Source organism: Cnephaeus nilssonii (genome assembly GCF_951640355.1).
Source record: "Cnephaeus nilssonii genome assembly, chromosome: 9".
NCBI classification, from domain to species: Eukaryota; Metazoa; Chordata; class Mammalia; order Chiroptera; family Vespertilionidae; genus Cnephaeus; species Cnephaeus nilssonii.
The window spans coordinates 43,656,696-43,675,129 of record NC_137080.1 but is presented as its reverse complement, the minus strand read 5'-3'; the positions used below and the strand labels follow the sequence as shown (position 1 = coordinate 43,675,129).

Below are 18,434 nucleotides of genomic sequence, written 5' to 3'. Positions count from 1 at the left end.
TTGATTCTCTGTGCAAATTCACACATCTAGAATGTCCAAAGTTCTGACTTTTTTGTTATGTACCTGAACTTAGAGATTATTACTTTCAAACATATTTTCTTTCAGTGCAAAACAGAAATAAATAGTGTCCTGTGCTTACCTGGGGTTCATGATAAGACGTCGGAAAAAGTAAGTCCAGGTGATATAATCCATTGCATCTTGCTTAGATGTTATTGTCCCACCAGCAATCTCCGCATTTAAATGGTCAGACAGCACTCCTAATAAACTACATGGTGAACAAGACATGGGAAACATACATGAACATTAAATGAAGCACACTTTACCTCGCACAGTCAAGACTCAGGTGTTATGTTCCAAGATACAAAAGTAATGTGTTTTGTATGATTTATATATTTTGTATATGATTTAGGGGAAATGAATTGCAAGATGGAAATAAGCACAGACTGACAGGAATAGAGCTAGTAACTTTCAGGAGCAGCAGCTGAGAGCCAAGGTAAGAGCAGACAACAGAAGATATAGCTTGGAGAGCATGGAAGGGTATAGATATGGCATATGGGACTAAGTAAGGGATAATACTGAGGCAGATAAAAGGAGGTTTGGCAAGACAGACATAAAAGTTAATGCAGAGCAAATATATTACCTTCATTCATTCAGTGAATATTAAGTTCTTAGTAATAGATGACATAATTGTATTGTGTTAAGTATACAAAAAATGACCAGATGTGTTGAAAGACTGGAATAAAAAATGTTCATTTTATTTTCTTATGTAAAATACAAGAAAGAAAAGTAATGTCCAACAAAAGAAAAATCTAAGTAAATTATGTGATATATGGAACAATATGCAGATATTAAAAATTGTTTTAGCTAAGGATGCTTTAAGGATATGAGAAAATGTCCATAATAAATTGAATATAAAACAAGTTGCTCTATTACTCCATATCAGTGGCAGAGTATAAATCCATATAGTCAATTTGGAGGGCAATTTGGAAATACTTATCTCAACAGTCATCATGACTTAGCAATTTCACTTTTCCATTATTGTCTGCTAGAGAAACATTTATATGTTATGATAGAAAAGCAAAATACTTCACTGCAACATTATATATAAGAGGAAAAAATTGAAAACTCTCTAAATGTTCATTAATCCAGAAATCATTATATAAACTATGGAATAATCTGGAATAGTAACACATTAATAATCATCAAAATACAAAATTAAAATTTTTACATTTTTACTGATGTAAAAATTTTTTTGTAGATACTCTTTATCAGATTAAGGACATTACGTACATTCCTATTTGCTAACAATTTTTATTATGAACTCAAGGCCTGATGCACGAAATTCGTGCAAGAGTAAGCCTTCCTTCCCCTGGCTTCTGGCACCAGCTTCCCTCTGGCACCCGGAACCCGGGCTGGTTTCCCTCTGGCTGCCCGCAGGCACCTGGGACCCGGGACCCGGGACCTGGGATGGTTTCCCTCTGGCTGCCCACAGGCACCTGGGACCTGGGCTGGCTTCCCTCCAGCCCTGGCTTTGTCCAGAAGGACGACCTGAATGACGTCCGGTCTAATTAGCATATTACCCTTTTATTATTATAGATTGGTGTGTAATTTTATCAAATGGTTTTTTATATCTATAAGGTAATCTGAATTTTTTCCTGCTACTGTGGTAAATTATATTCTTTTCTTTTCAAGTAATAAGTCATCTTTCCATTTATGAAATAAATTATTGATTTTTAAAGAGAGAGGAAAGGCAGGGGGGAGACCGAGAAAGATTGATGTGAGAGAGAAACATCAATAAGTTGCCTCCCATATGCACCCCAACTGAGATAGAATCCACAACCTAGGATTGTGCCCTGACTGGGAATCAAACCCACAACCTTTTGATGTACAGGATGACACTCCAACTAACTGAGCCACCCAGCCAGGGCTCATATTCAACTGCTTTGATTGATAAGAGATTATTAAGATATTCTATTTCTTTTTGTGTCCGTTTTCATAAGATTTTAAAAAGGAATTTTACCATTTGGTACAAATTTATTTTGTATAAAGTTTTTCATAATACCTTGTCTTTTTTTAATGTCTGTAGTATTTTCAGATTCCTGATACAGTTTGTTCCTTCACTTTCTTTTTCTTGATCAGACTTAAAGGTTTATCAATGTTATTCTTCTCTTCAAAGAACCAACTTTTGGCATTGTTGTGTTTTTTTCTAATGCATTATATTTGGTTTCAATTCATTAATTCTTGCTCTTATTTTTCTTATTTTCTTTCTTTGAGTTCAATTTGCTATTTTTTTCTAAATTCTTGCAATAGATGCTAAGATAAGTGAGTTTTCATTCTTTTTTAAATATATAGATTTATGGTCATAAATTTTCTCTAAGTACACTGTAACCTATATCCCACAATATTTAATATTTTCACATTTTTCAAATTTAAAGAAATGAACATTAGTGGAATTAATAACAGAATTAAAAAAACCTATATAAATAAAAGGCCAGCTAATGACCAGAACGACTGGTCGCTATGACACCCACTGTGGCCAGCGAACCAGCCCGATCGGGGGACGGGGCCACCGGCCAACTTCCTCCAGCCCCTCCCCCTAGCTGCCCCTGCCCCCAATGGGCCCCCACCACCCTGATTGGCCTGCAGCTCCTCCCCCCAGCCAGCTCCATCCCCAATGGGCCCCCCAACTCCATTCAGGGGCAGGGCCAGCTGGCGTACCACCCATAGCCCATTCCCACGACTGGCCCCACCAATTGACCCCCCACCCCACTCGGGGTCAGGGCCCGCCAGCCAACCTCCCGCCATCTCCTCCTTCCGACAGGCCCACCCTGATCTGCCCTGATTGGGGCCGGACAGGCCGGACCCCACCCGTGCACGAATTCGTGCACTGAGCCTCTAGTCCTATATAATAAAAGGCTAATATGCAAAGAGACTGTATGGCGGAACTGAATAACTGGTCGCTATGACATGCGATGACCACCAGGGGGAGTGCACTGAACATGGTGGGCAATGGTAACAGGTGGCAGAGCCTGGAACATGGTGGGCGTCGGCCGTGGCGGGATGGTGGAGGAAGTGAGTGGGGGTGCCAGATCAAGGCAGTGCGCCGGTCATTGTCATTGGAGCGAGCCACTGAAAATTCTTTGCTCCCACACACTGCGGTCCCACCCAGCACTCGCACCTGCCGCTGGTGCCGGCCCCGCTCACACCCACTGCCGGTGCCCAGCACCAGTCCCTATCACTTGCCATCATCAGCAGGTGCAAGCGGCAGCTGCTGGCCCCAATCACCCCTGAGGGCTTCTCCACCTCCCCCTGCTCCTGAGGGGCAATCATAGCAGCAGCTGCCACTCACACCTGCTGATGACGCCGGCCTCACTTGTACCTGCTGCTGGTGCTGGCCCCAATCACTCCATGCCACCAGCAGGTGCGAGCGGGGCCCATCAGGGCGTGAGAGCGGCGGTGGCGGGAGCAGGGCTGCCGGCAGACAGGGTACTGGTGGTGCGAGCGGGGCCAGCACGGTCAGCACGTGGGAGCGGCAACAGCGGAAGAGACCAGGTGGGGGCGCAGAGGATGGGCCGAGACCCGCTCCTGTGCCCACTGCAGCCTTGTGGCACACAGTTCCTTTCAAGGTGCATGAATTCGTGCACTGGGTCCCTAGTTTACAGTATATATATAAAAGACTAGAGACCTGGTGCATGAAATTCGTGCATAGGTAGAGTCCCTAGGCCTGGCCAGTGATCAGGGCCAATCTGTGGGGCAATCTGCCGGGTAATCGGGAGGCCCCCACTGGCACCCGCCTGGGCTGGCCTGGCTCTACCACCTGCTTGCCGGCCCCGCCCACCGCCACCACCAGTCGCCTCCCTCTGTGGGGTGATGGGGGGGGGCCCCCTGCTGGCACCTACCTTGGCTGGCCTGAGTGTACTGCATTGAGCGTCTGCCCCCTGGTGGTCAGTGCACGTCATAGCAAACAGTCGTTCTGCCGGCATTCCGCCGTTCAGTCGATTTGCATATTAAGCTGTTATAATATAGATATAGAATATCCCAAAGATGCACACCAAACTAATCCCTTATTAAACACTTATTATGGGATAGACACTATTTCAAGAACTATACATTTGATCATTACAAGTATCCTATGAGACAGCTACTAAAGCTATCATCTCCCATTTTACAGATAAGGCACTGAGGAATCAAATAACTTGTTCAATATCACAAGCAAGTGGTGGAGTGCAGATTGTCTGGCTCCAGAGTACATGCAACTGAACACTGTACTATACCACTTCTTTTAAAAAGTTTTTTATTTTTTAAAAATATTTTTATTGATTTTGAAAGAGAGAGGAAGAATAGAGAAGGAGGGGGAGAGAGAGAGAGAGAGAGAGAGAGAGAGAGAGAGAGAGAGAGAGAGAGAGAGAGAGGTGAGAGCAAAACACTGACTGGGGATTAAGCCTGCAACCTGGGCATGTGACCTGACCGGGAATTGAACTGGTAACTTTTAGGTGGATAGGATGTTGCCCAACCAACTGAGTTATATCGGCCAGGGCTAAAATGTTTTTTAAAATTATCATTAAAGTTGAATGTTGTCTTACAGTGATTTTATATTCAGTTTAATTTCAAATAATTTTTTGAACTAGTTTTACTGTTTTTTAGCTAATAAAATGTAACCACAAAAATACCAACTTTTATGACATAAATTAATTTAAAATAATTTACAGCAAAATTTACCTTGATTCTACTGGGAAAGGTTCATAAAGAAATTTTTTGTAAAAGTCTTTCTTTATGTCATGAACCAGAATTACAGCTTTGCCCTGGTCATCAAACTGAGGCCTCCCAGCACGTCCCATCATCTGGAGAACATCTATAAAAAAGAGAACAAGAGGTATTCTGCAATGTGGCACAAGGTATATTCATTGATTATGGCATATGTCTACAACATAACAAAATAACAAAGGAAACAGAATATCTTAAGAGCATGTATGCTATCTCTGATGCCTACTATTGAGTTTCTAAATAATTAATCAAATCACTATGATAGAAAATTGAGTCCCCAAAAGTAAAAGTTTGTAAAAGTAAGAAAAAGTTTCCTTTATGCTTAAAAATGCTGTTTAAGAGTTATTACTATTTTAACTTAACAAGGAAAAATAACACATATTTGCAAAAATATCTTTAGCAGAGTCATTTGATTATTTCTCCCATGAATAATGGGTCTATTTAAACCTCACCTTTCATCCACCCATGGGATAAAATATATTTCTTTTATACTCCCTGAATCTGAAGTAATAATACAAATAGAAATTTCTGAAGTAAAAATAATATAGCTTTTACATATATTCACTGAGTATAAATACACAGTGAGTATATTTCTCTCTTCAGAAACCACTGAAAATGATTTTATCAAGTTTTAAAATATGTTAATAGATTGTTCATGCAACAAGTGCTTTGGTTCTAGAAGTTTCAGTAAAGTATCATTTCTAGTGAAATAATTTTAAAATTAAACGTAATGTTTAATTATAATTTATTCATCACTAATAGCTACTAATCAGTACTTTTATTTATTTATGAATTTGAAACTATTAGTTATGATTTGGATGTTTTTAAACAAATTGGATAAATGTAAGACTGGGTAAGTGAAAGTAAATAAAACAGTTCAATACTTTAATGTTTGCACTGGAAACAAAAATTTACAATTTCCTCATTATATGTTTAAATGTGACCAATTCTCTAAAATTTAATTCATATAAATTCAAATAAGGCACACATAGAAGCTTAATGTATCTATAAATTTTAAAAAATTACCTGTAATGGGAAAATCCACATAACGTCTTGTTTTTCCATCATAGTATTCTGTTCCTTTAATAATTACTAAATGAGCTGGAAAGTTTACACCCCAGGCTAATGTACTTGTGGCAATAAGAACCTAAAAAAGTAAAAGATAATACATGTAACTAAAACATAACTTTTAAATTACATTTAAATATCTGGTCATGGAAAAAACAATACCTGAACTTTACAGTTTACAAAGAGTTCTTCTACCGTCTTCCGGTCCCTTTCATGTAGTCCAGCATGATGCATTCCTATTCCGAAAGCAAGTGTAAGCTTCAGGTTGGAATCTCTTAGCGTTCCAATGATGTCCTCCATCTGCAAGTGCAAACAATTATAAGATGTAGGTATATTAGCTTTAAAATGTTTATATTAAGACTGTATTTGATTTATTTTGTTTATGAGCATAAAAATATATGCCCCATCTGTACTTATGATTAAAGTTAGACTAACTGAAGAGAATATTTTTATGTATATTCTAAATAAAGTTTAAATGTATTCCATTCCTTTCTTTTTCATCGAGGGAAAAAACCCACACCTATGGATAAGTGGAATATCCCCTTAACTATTAAAGGGATGTAAGGGATGCAGTATTGCCCAAAATCTTTCAATGTCTCTTGCTATAGAAAGACTTCTATTTTTGGCTTAGTGCTAAAAATTTAGAAAATATTAACAAAATATAATTTAAAAATCAGTCATAATCCCACTACACAGATAGGAATTGTTCAAATTTAGGTTTCGTCACGGCCTTTGTGGCCCAGGGCAAGCCAGATAACTTGAGCCTCAGTTTAATAATTTACAAATCAAACTGGTGTTATTTTTGTTTATTTCTCATTTCTTTGATCAATAGTGCAGTTAAATATTTTTCATATTTCCCAGCTGTTTTTCTTTGTAAATTATCTTTCATTATTTTTAGGTGGAAATGATAGCCCTTTTTCTTATTGGCCTGTGACAGGTCTTTATGGATAAAGGGTATTAACTCCTTGTCCATCATATGCTATAATGCTTTCATCCAGTTTTTTGTCCTTCACTTAATTTAATTTTTTTTTACTTTATGGTTTTAAAACTTAAAATTGATCCCATATGTTTCATTGCCTCATCTTGAGATCAAATACATATCCATCTACTAGTTCAACTTGTTATAGTTTTATTTTTAACATTTAAATAATTAACTTGTAATTTATTTGTAATAGGAACTATGGTATAAATCTGGGTTTATTTTTCCTAAATAATTGATTAATTATCCTAGCAATTCTGGTGAAATAATTCCTTAGCTCACTTATTTTATATCCTAACCTTACTATATTCTGAATTCTTATATATTCCAGTTTTTTAAATTTTAAAACAGATTTAATATCCAGCCTCAGTTTCACTAAACTTTCATGTCTAAAGGGTTTCTGAAACTCGTATTTCATAAATACTCTCCGAATATTCTATTACTTTCCACTCTACATGTGAAATACTCAATGCAACACAGATTTTATGGTAACATGCAACACATCTATTTTCTTACAAAACTGTCTCCCTGTAAAGAACCGAACAGAAAGCCCAATCTCTCCATGTAATGATAGACTTCTACTGGTCCTTGAGCAGAGGATGACACAAGGGGCAGCATGGGGAAGTTCGTTCTGGGCAACTCCTCGAGGGGAGTAATGCAGAGACCAAATAGCTTGAGGATACATGAGCATTCTTTTAAAAAGACACATTTTTGTTATGTCTGTAGCTTCACTACCACAGTCCGAGAGTGACCAATTGTGGAATGGGAACTTGGAAATATGTGCATGCATAATTATCACATGCCTGAAAACTCACAAATATTAAAAACTGACATTGTCTTCAGACTTCATTTTACTATTAACCACTTCTAATATACACAAGTATACTTGTAATACACTCCTGGCTGTGCATAAACCAGTAAGGAGCTCACAAAATCTCCATCTCAAGAAACTTTAGCAGGCTGTTGCTGCAGTTAGTAAAAATGCGCAAGACAAGCAAATCTGTATTGTGAAGCATTCCAACTGTTTCATTCTTAGGCATTTTTTTTCCCAATCGTCAAAAAATTTTCCTAGTTTTTTTTTTTTTTTAAGGTGGGAACAGGCTGTTTTATACCAAGCTGTTTTATTCCAAAACACAGGAGGATGAAGTTTGCCTTTATAATAATTATTAATGTAAAAAAAAGCACTGCATAAAAACGGGCATATTTTAATGACACACATCAGTCATATTTACCAACTTCTGAACGGAATGCAATGTATAAACAGTTCGTTTTGTTTCATGGTCACAGTAAGGTCACCTGATATTTCTGCATTAGTTACCTTGTAAATTGTTAAGCAAGAATATAGAAATGTATTAACATAAATCCACTTTCCCTTTAAAATTAGTACAGGATAAGTAAGCTGACTACAAATGCATGCTATAAAGAAAGGTGCTTGTCTTGTCTCATAAATTATACGTTAGCCATTCTCAAGTGACAGCTTATTATCCATTTTTTGTTCAATAGTTTACTGCATAAAATACTTTCAATTTATACTATCACGACTTAATTCACTGTTATTCTTGCTCTGACAATTAGTTTCAGGGATTTACACCCCCAGCCCCGGTTTCATAACTAAAACAGCAGTGTATTTTTTTAGCTTGTATAATTTATTATTCCATGGCAATGCCAAGCACATCCAAAAAGTAAGGTATCATTTACCATAGGAAAGCTAAAGAATCCTATGACAGGAGGTTTGGTGGGGCATTAATATCCTGTCCTTTCACATCAGGGAAGGCTCGCTATTTCTCATTCCCCTGCCCCCACATTCACATAAATCAATGCCTTAAAAAGAACTATTTGCCTATCTGAACTGACAAAGACCTAAAATCCTCATGAGGACAATCACAAAAAACAACTTCATTTATTACATGGTTACTGTTGACGAATTCTGAGTTATTTGAACATCATAAAAAAGCAAAATGTATAGTAATGTTATTCAATCATTAAGCATAAAATACTACTAGGACAGCCTGTTTAAATTTTGAAAATGTAAAATTTTGATTACATTTAAATTTCATCTTGATCAAAATATAAGCAAAATTTTTTAGGAACTTAGGATAATGAAAGCTTAAAACTTGATACTAGATATTATTTGTTGAGATCTTATTATGTATCAAGCATTGAGCTTATTACTTGACAAAATTATCACATTTAATCCTTTATATAAAGTAACATATCACCCAATTTATTTACATACCCCATATATTACAAATCAAGAGACTCAGTGATTTTGAATTTTAAATCCTGGTTCCATTAGAAAATAAAATCTGAATTACCATTTTCTTAATTTTTCCAAGCATAGGTAGTACCATTCTAGATGGTTAGGAGAAAAGTTCATTGATTACCTTAGGAAGTTAAGGATTATTCTTGTTAAGAAAGACTGCTACAGCATTAAAATTTTTTTTCATGATAATTAAACACACTGATATAGGAGGTTGTAATTCCATAGTTTATTTCTGTTCAACTAACATTTGTTGTAATGTATAAGTATCTTTCCAATAAATGGTCTTAAAAATATGTCTGACTATATGTTAGCTAAAACAAAAATTTATTCAATATTATAAATAAAAGAAAAACAGATCTATATTCCTTTAAGTAGTTGTCTTTGCTTAGGGTAGTGGGGGAGGAGGCACATATGTAAACTGTTGAACCAATTACTTTAACTTAATAGAATTTTTTTATATTTTAAATTTATTATACTCAAAAAGCTTTTGTAGAAAGATAGGATTCCATTTAAGTAGATACATTACTCTGTGCCTGAAATACATTCCAGTCAGAATATAATTCAGTGAGTTGATGACAATGCTGGCTCCAAAAGAAAGGAGGAGACCAGATTGGACAAGAATGAGCTAACAGACTGTGCAGCCCAATTCTGTCCCTTTGAGTGTGATATATTGTTTCAAGATGCTAAAAACCCATACTTTCTCAAAGCACATTGTTGTGCTGGTTTTCCCATTTTCACAGAATCCTCATTATCAGAACTCTGTACTCTTTTCAAAGCACATCAGACTCAGACCAGATGCCACCAAATAATGCTTATCAATTATCTAAAATGCTCAATAAAAGATACACCATACAGAATAATAAAAGTTATGGATACTTTCATTAAAATAATTAAATATATCACATCTGGTACAGATGTTAAATGAAATTAAAACATTTCCTTATAATTACTAAGTGTTAACTTCTTAAAATACATTTCTATAGGATTGACTGAAGGGGAAAAACTAAAATGAAAAAACACTTTAGAATTTCCTATTGATCTACTAACAGGAAAAATAAAAAAAATTAAATTAATTAAAGACAGTAAGTTCCCAAACTTTACTAGTACTCCTCAGAACATATTCTCTTGCTGCCCCTTAGGAAGTCCAAACAACCACATCTCAAAATAATTCATCATACTGTTAATATATATATGTTTATGTGATGACATATACAATTATATGTAAATTAAATATATAAATAAAATCCAAATAATTTTGCTATGTCTGATAAATACATACAATACTATTTTCAATGTGTGCTTTTTAGCTTGGCCTGATTCTTAATAACAGTAATATTAAAACTGGGCTATAGATATTAAAAATTTTTCCTTATTAATTATTCTAATTTAATTCACTATGTTTCCGGTATGAAATCCCAGTGTATGTGCTTCATATTTATTTATTTATTTATTTATTTATTTAATATACTTTTATTGATTTCAGAGAGGAAGGGAGAGGGAGAGATAGAAATACCAATGAGAGCGAATCATCATTGGCTGCCCCCCACAGGGAGCCCCATGTGCCCTGACCAGGAATCAAATTGTGACCTCCTGGCTCATAGGTAGATGCTCAACCACTGAGCAACACCGGCCAGGAGTGTTTCATATTTATTTTTGAGTATGCTTATTTCCATTTCTAAGAGATTCAGATTCCAAAACATGGTTGGAGAGCATTTCCATATATTGAAAAGCCTTAAAAATGCAGAGAAACCTGATGAAAAGAATTAATAGAATTAATTTTCTAAAGTAGCATTATTTTATTTTTATTTTTTTAAAATATATTTTATTGATTTTTTACAGAGAGGAAGAGAGAGGGATAGAGAGTTAGAAACATCGATGAGAGAGAAACATCGATCAGCTGCCTCTTGCACACCCCCTACTGGGGATGTGCCCGCAACCAAGGTACATGCCCTTGACCGGAATCGAACCTGGGACCCTTGAGTCCGCAGGCCGACGCTCTATCCACTGAGCCAAACCGGTTTCGGCTAAAGTAGCATTATTTTAAATGAACAAATACTATATTAATTAAATTTGTAAAGGATCATAAGCCAAAGATTATAAAAATATGACCAAATTTTATCAGAACTTTCAGTGAAAAGAACCTGTATATAAGGTAGTATTCAATGTGATAACAGGTAACATTTATTGAACATTTAATTATGTATTGGACTATTCTAAGTACATTAAATGTATTAATGCATTTAATCCTCATAACAATCCTGTGAGGATAGGATTGTTATTATTATTATTCTTTTATAAATGAAAGGATGAGGTTCAGAGTTTACTAGTAAACACCCCACCAAGGTCATATAGCTTGCAATGGGCAGTCAGTATGGAATGCAGGAAGCCTGACTCAGGTCTAAGCTCTCAATGCCACACTCTAATCAGCACATGAATGAGAGGGATATTAAAAAAAACAACTACTTAAAGTAATGACATCATTCATTTGGCTTAAGGCTGGACCTCATTGTGTAAAAAACAGGTAAGATTAGAAGTAATGAGTAATATCCTAGACTCACAAGCTGGGGAACTCTATGCAGATTATTTGCAAATTTTCAATTCTTTATTACTTGAGTACTAGAGGCCTGGTGCATGAAAATTCATGCACTGGAGCGGGGGGTCCCTCAGCCTGGCCTGCCCCCTCTCACAATCTGGGAGCCCTCAGGGGCGGGAGACGACCTGGCGATCAGGGGAAGGCGACACCCAATCACACTTCTGCTGCTGCCACTGCCGGCAGCGCAAGCCTTGGCCGGTCCTGGTTACCTGAGCCTCGGGCAGCCTTGGGCAGCTGGGCAGCCGCCATCTGAGGCTTGCCTGCACCTCGGGCTGGCCCTGGGTGGCTAGGCAGCCGCCATCCGAGGCTTGCCTGCACCTTGGGCCGGCCCTGGGTGGCTGGGGGGCTGAGGTGACTGGGAGACTCCAGAGGCAGGAGCACCGAGCAGCTGGGTGCCTGCCATCCTGGTGGGGCTGAGGGGACTGGGCGCCGCCATCTTGTGGCTGTGGGCGCTGCCATCTTTGAGGGCGGGGCAGTCAATTAGCATATTCCCTCCTTATTGGCTATGAGCGCTGCCATCTTTGTGATGGCATGAGGGTCAATTAGCATATTCCCTCTTTATTAGATAGGATATCCACTCCTATGTGTCAAAATGAAGAATATCTAAAATTATCTTCTTTTGTAAACTAAAATATCACCTCTCAGGATTGAGAATGGTACAGCTCATGTTGGTTGCTTGTGTTTGATATTTCAGTTACTGACTTTATCTTGACTGCATTTCCATCCCTGTCAAATCACACATACCCTCACTTTGACTTTTCCATTTTCTCTAGTTAGTATGTTGCCTATAATTCCATTTAGCAGACTAAAAGAACACAGGCTCTGAGTCAGACACCCTAGTTTGGAATTCCCAAGCTCCACTTACTTATTGTACTAATTTGCAAATCACTTAATTCTTTTAAGTTTCAGTTTCTGCAATTGTAAAATGGGATAAAAACATCAACCCTCCCAGAATTCATGATTAAATGAGATAATGTAAGCCTTTAGTGAACTATAAAGCACTCTCAACACGTCAACTATCACTAAGCATAATAAGAGTTTGGCCTCTTTAAGAGGACATGCACAATAGCAACAAAGGCAAAATAAAAATGAATGGCTTCCTATCTTGTAGCTACTCTTACTTACACAAATATTCCATAAGGCCCAACTGAGTTCAAATGTAGTACATCTGTAGATAACATGTATTCTGACACTTAATATCCTTAGCCTAATAGTTTCTTTTCTGGTCACTTGTTAAGAGGTCAGAGACCTGACCAAAATAGCAATTGGGGTGAGGCTTTTGTATCACAAGCCAATTCTATTTTAGTTTGATTAAAACAAACAAACAAACAAAACCCAGATCCTTCTAATTAAAAATGTGATAACCCTGCATTAAACTCTAATTACTGATTTTCAGCAATCTCAACATCCATCTTCAAAGCCTGGTTCTTACCTATAGAAAAAAGTCAATAGACATATGGTGAATAAAAAGTCAAATGAATCAAAGAAAATGATAATAAAACATCACTAGCAGAAACTCCACCACATCTGAACTTGTGATGATTTTGAGTAAAGCTAGACTATGTCCATTTGTAAGTCTATGAAAGCTATACTTGTAATGAGATTGGATGAGTTACGTTTAGTTTTTAACATTTAAAAATTCCTTCACCATCAGGCATGCGAAAATACCAATATTACTTTTCATGAGAGTGCTCCTATGCACACCTGTGCTACAGTTTTTCATAAATTCACTTTGAAGCATTGAGTAAAAAATTATTAATTAGCATATTGCTTTAATAATGTTTAGTGTACAGTAGTCCCCCTTATTTGTGGGGGACATGTTCTAAAACTCCCCAGTGGATGCCTGAAACTCAGGATAATACTGCACTCTATATTACTAACAGTATGAAGTGTGGGATACATAGAGGAGTTGAGGGGGATAATGTAAGCAAGACTAAAGTCTCATATCCAGACATGGTTCTGCTCTCTCACCCTAGACATGGCATCTCATCCAAGGTATGAGACGAAGTAGGGCAGCATTCTGAGCTTTCAATCACTACAGCCATTTAAAGGAAAGGGTTTTCCCTCTGCTCTTTTATCTGTTAGTGCAGGCTGGCAACTATCCAGATCCTAGCACCGTTCCCCCTTGCATGTGGGACCAGACCGCAGAATATCTGGTGGAAACCAACAGACCATACTTGTTAGGTGCTAAATTTTAACATTAATTAAATTACATAGCAGAGATTCTAGAAGTTGTATGTCCTATTTGCTTTCATTTCCTTCCCCTCCCACCCATTTATTCCTCAACTCATCCCATGCTGACTTCTGTTCACAACATGTCACTGACTCCGCTTGCCAAGTTCTTCCAGCACATCCAAGTGCTAAATCCCAGAGGAGTTTCTCTGCTCTCACATCACTGCACTCCATTAACATTTGATGCAGTCAAGCACTCCTTCCTTCACGAAACCACGAAACCCTCTCTCTACCGTGTTTTAGAACGCTCTTCTTCACTGGCATCATTTGCTCAGTGCCCTTTGCCAGCTCCCCACTTTCTGCCTAAGCTCACAGTGAGGAGTCCCGCAAGGGCTGCCCTCTAGTTCTTCCCTCTGTCTCAGGGATTCATGCACTCACCTGAGTTTAAACACCGTTTCTATCACCACACACTATTGTCTGTGTCTATGTTATATATACAGTGTGGTGACAGCCAGAGGGAAAGGAAAGGGGTGGGGGGATAAATAGGGAAGGAAAGAGATTTTGCTTTGGGTGCACAATTTTCCACTACACAGCAAAAGTGATCTTAAAATACATATAAGTTAGAGTATGTAACTTGTTTAGCCTACAACCTTTTAATGCCCAGGAACACCCCTTGCTTAGGTATCTGCTTCCTTCCTTCCTTCAGTGTGCAGATGATGTTTTGTTTAGTTATACTAGTGTACTTGAAAGCTGTATGATTTTGTGAACAATGTCACTCCAATAAATGGAATAAAAAATAAATATAAAGGCTGCTCTATTGTGATGGTCTCAAGTTCACATGTCCATCTCACACCCTCTGTGGGATACAGACTTCCTACATCTAATTGCCTTGAAATATCCATTTGAAAATCTTGGACATACAAATTAATGTGTCCAGGATATAACTTTTTAATAAAAACTAAAATCTGTCTCCTCCTTCCTTTCTAGACCATGCTCTCAGCCCTCCCAGTTTTAATAAATGACACCATTATTTACTCAGATGTTTAGAGTTAATAACTGGGGAGCCATTCTTGTTTTCTTTTTCTCACGTCCACTCCTTATTTATCAGACAGTACTACTGAATCCAGCCCAAAGCATCTTTTCATTCCCATTGTCACCACCCTAGTGGCCCTCAGGGCACCACCATCAATTCCATGCTTACATCCATTTCAACCCATTTTCCACTAAACAGCAAAAGTGATCTTAAAATACATATAAGTTAGAGTATGTAACTTGTTTAGCCTACAACCTTTTAATGCCCAGGAACACCCCTTGCTTAGGTATCTGCTTCCTTCCTTCCTTCAGTTCTCGTGCCCTCGTCAGGGAGGCCTCTCCACTTACATTAATGTACAACATTCTACTACCACTCTCAGCACTCCCTATTCCCTTGACCCTACTTATTTTTTTCTATATGAATTTTTTACATAGGTATGGAGGGAATGGTGTATGAATGGGTTTGGGTAGGTAAAGGAATGTGACAAATCTTTGCTGTTCACAAATACCTAGTATCTGAGCATCTCCTTCTACAAGAGAGGTCAGAGAGGGGAAGATAGTCCCTATTGTTGCTGCATGCTATAGAATGAAGTTCAGGCATTCTGATGTTTCTTGTCTTGAACTCGATGCTTGAGAGCTTGATGTAAAAACTCCCCAACAGTTTGAAATTAATGGTGGAAGTAGTGGCTGTCAAATTGGGAATCCAAGGGTCATGGGAGCATTTGCCCATGAACTTTAAAATCATGATAAGAATTGATTCCAAAAATGATGCAATTACTTCATAATGGCAAATAAGAAAAGGGTAACTTTTGAGGCTTCCTCGTATTTCACATCAATGATACATTTGAAGGGGTCCTTCCTAATACTTTACTTTGAAACTTTACTGGATAGATGGATAATTGAAACTTTACTACATAGATAGATGGATAACTCGTCTTGCCTTTGCTAGGAAATAAATTAGAATACATATATTCCTCCTTAGTCATATTGTTTCTGTCCATCTTCTTCAGATTTGCCTTAGCTTTCTTTTCTTCCCATCCCTTCCACCTCCATATCTAGGATCACTTCCTGACTTAACACCATTCAATTGCAGAATAATTTTTATGCTGCCCTATTCCATAGGCACCCTGCTCCACAGCTGCAGGATCACTGCTCCCGTGTTTACCCTGCCTCCTTTGAATGCTCACGTTGTCAATACTGGAGTCCTACCTCAAGTACCTATGTCCTGCCACAGAACACCCATCTGAGACCGTACAAGCAGCAGCAACAGGAAGTGCACTAAACTTCTGGCCCAGGATATATGGAAAGTAACACAAAGGCTGAAGTGTTAAAAAGTCCTCCTATTTTAAGTTTTTTAGGGTATTCAACAATGAAAACACCTGCTATATAGTAGGTTTTGGTGCAGATTGAATTTGCATAGTAATCAGCTGCAAACCCTCTGAATTTTTATTTGAAAGGTAATTGCTTTTAGAGGCAGGAATAAAACAAAGCCCATTGTCTTGGTCTTGAGATGGACTTAGTGAAACATAATGACTGTCTCTAGCTGTCCTATTGTAGCAATGAAACTAGAAAACAGCAGAAATCATGCAAGTAAATTCTATGATTTCTAATTAGCTTCTATGAGAAATTTTTGTGCTGACAAAAAATACAAAACAGAGAAGTAACTTTATACAATGGCTGTGCTGCCCGTAGTTCCTTAGGCCTCGAACATTAAAATGAAAAAACATAGTACAGTTGCACTGTACCTGGGAAGAACACATGAGGTTCACATTTGAAGCTAATGTGAGTCACACATGTGCTAAACGCACAGCCCTATATACATATTTTCAGCCAATATCCCAAATGTGTCCAATAGGTATGTACTTTGTACCTTGACATCAAAGAAAAATCTCTATTTGGAACACTTTTAGAAATGTAACAAGAGAAAAAAAATTAAGCTTAGCTCTATGCTGTACATAAACTAAACTGTCAATATTCCATATATCTATTTTTTCAGCATTTGCTTCCTAAGTCAAGATACTGTTTAGACACAACAGGGTGATTACTGGGGCATGCTAATTAAATAACACAGGACAAGAAACCTTTTGACAAAATTATTTTGATCTTAAATTATTATCTTGAAATATATTTGGTACACATATACAAGTAACATTAAGGAAGTAATGATGAAACTTGAAAGATAAAATGATAGCTTTCACTCTACTTCAAGGAATCATGTGATACCTTTTACATGAAACTAATGTTAAGGTCTGCTACTTATTAGTAAATAAAGTCATCTGTGGTGCTATGCAAAAACATTTTGAAATATTAGTTAACTATCATTAATTAACATATTACTGTAATACATACAGTATCATCCAACAGGTATACTAACCCTAAAGAATTCATGAGAAGTAGGAGAGAAAATGCAAACTGTTGAGACTGGATACTAGGGGCCTAGAACACTGTTTTACTGTTTTTCAGGCTGCATGAAATGAGAAAGGGGAGATAGGGAGGAAGAAGGGAGACAATGTAATTATTTTTATTACTGATTTCATCTACTTTTTCATCATAACTCCAACTAGGAAAATATATTTTTTTAAATGGAAAAGTATAAGGAAGGAAACTCACTAAATATAACTACATTGAAGAATAGTAGAAGGAACCACATTAACAGATTGTATTTTATAAAATGAAAAAACTTCTGTTTGTAAAAACTAGTATGATAAAAAGATATCAATGAACTAGACTAGCAAAATTAACTAATAAAGCTGATGAAAGATTAATATGTATAAAGTAATAAGTATATATGGAAAAAATGATATCATATAAAGTTCTGCAACAGATAAAACCCAGAGGAATGAGAAGACAAAATAGAGAAAAAGTAGACAATTAGTAAATATATGTATGAAAAAAAAAGTTCCAGTACACAAAAACCAAGGTACATATTGGAGAAATAAAGTAGGAAGAAACATTTTATCTATAATATATCAATAAATTATAAAAAGTGAGGATGTGGTAAAACTGTCACTCTCAGATACTGTTGATAATTCATACTTCATACATGAATGGTGATAACATTAAATGGTACAGCCCTTTTAGAAAACCATTAGCAGCGTATATGAAGTTATAAAAATATCGGTATTATTTGACCCATTAATTTTAAATGTAGAATTCTATACCGAGGAAATAATTCTAAATAAAAAACCCTATAGTAATAAAGATGTGTAATTATTTAATTACAGCAGGAAAATACAATTGAGCAGGTACATAATTAATATAATTATTTAGAATTATTTCCTTGGTATAGATTTATTTACATAATTAACATAATTATGTAGATACAAAAATTATAATGGCTTAAAATTTTAATGATGGTTATTACTTGGTTAAAGGATAACAACAGCTTTTTAATTTTTATATACTTAGTGTTTCATAAATTACTAAATTTTTAAAAATGGTCATGTTAGATATTGTATAAAAAGTTAATTTTACAAAATTGCTAACTTCCTTAAGGGCAGTAAACAAATATTATGAAAACTTAGTTGAATATTAAAATATACAGGTGATGATGTTAAAGATAA

At 36.7% G+C, this 18,434-nt stretch overlaps 1 protein-coding gene across 2 annotated transcripts in view; it reads right to left on the bottom strand.

Annotated features, from left to right (window-relative positions):
* Positions 1-18,434, bottom strand: part of ASCC3 (activating signal cointegrator 1 complex subunit 3) — a 253,509-nt gene that overhangs the window by 74,428 nt on the left and 160,647 nt on the right. For both annotated transcript variants that reach the window (XM_079780725.1, XM_079780724.1), the window contains exons 31-34: positions 5,995-6,132; positions 5,791-5,911; positions 4,720-4,852; positions 140-265 (exon numbers count right to left, since the gene is read on the bottom strand). In XM_079780725.1, the coding sequence (XP_079636851.1) occupies positions 140-265; positions 4,720-4,852; positions 5,791-5,911; positions 5,995-6,132 (518 nt within the window). The remainder of the gene's footprint in view (positions 1-139; positions 266-4,719; positions 4,853-5,790; positions 5,912-5,994; positions 6,133-18,434) is intronic.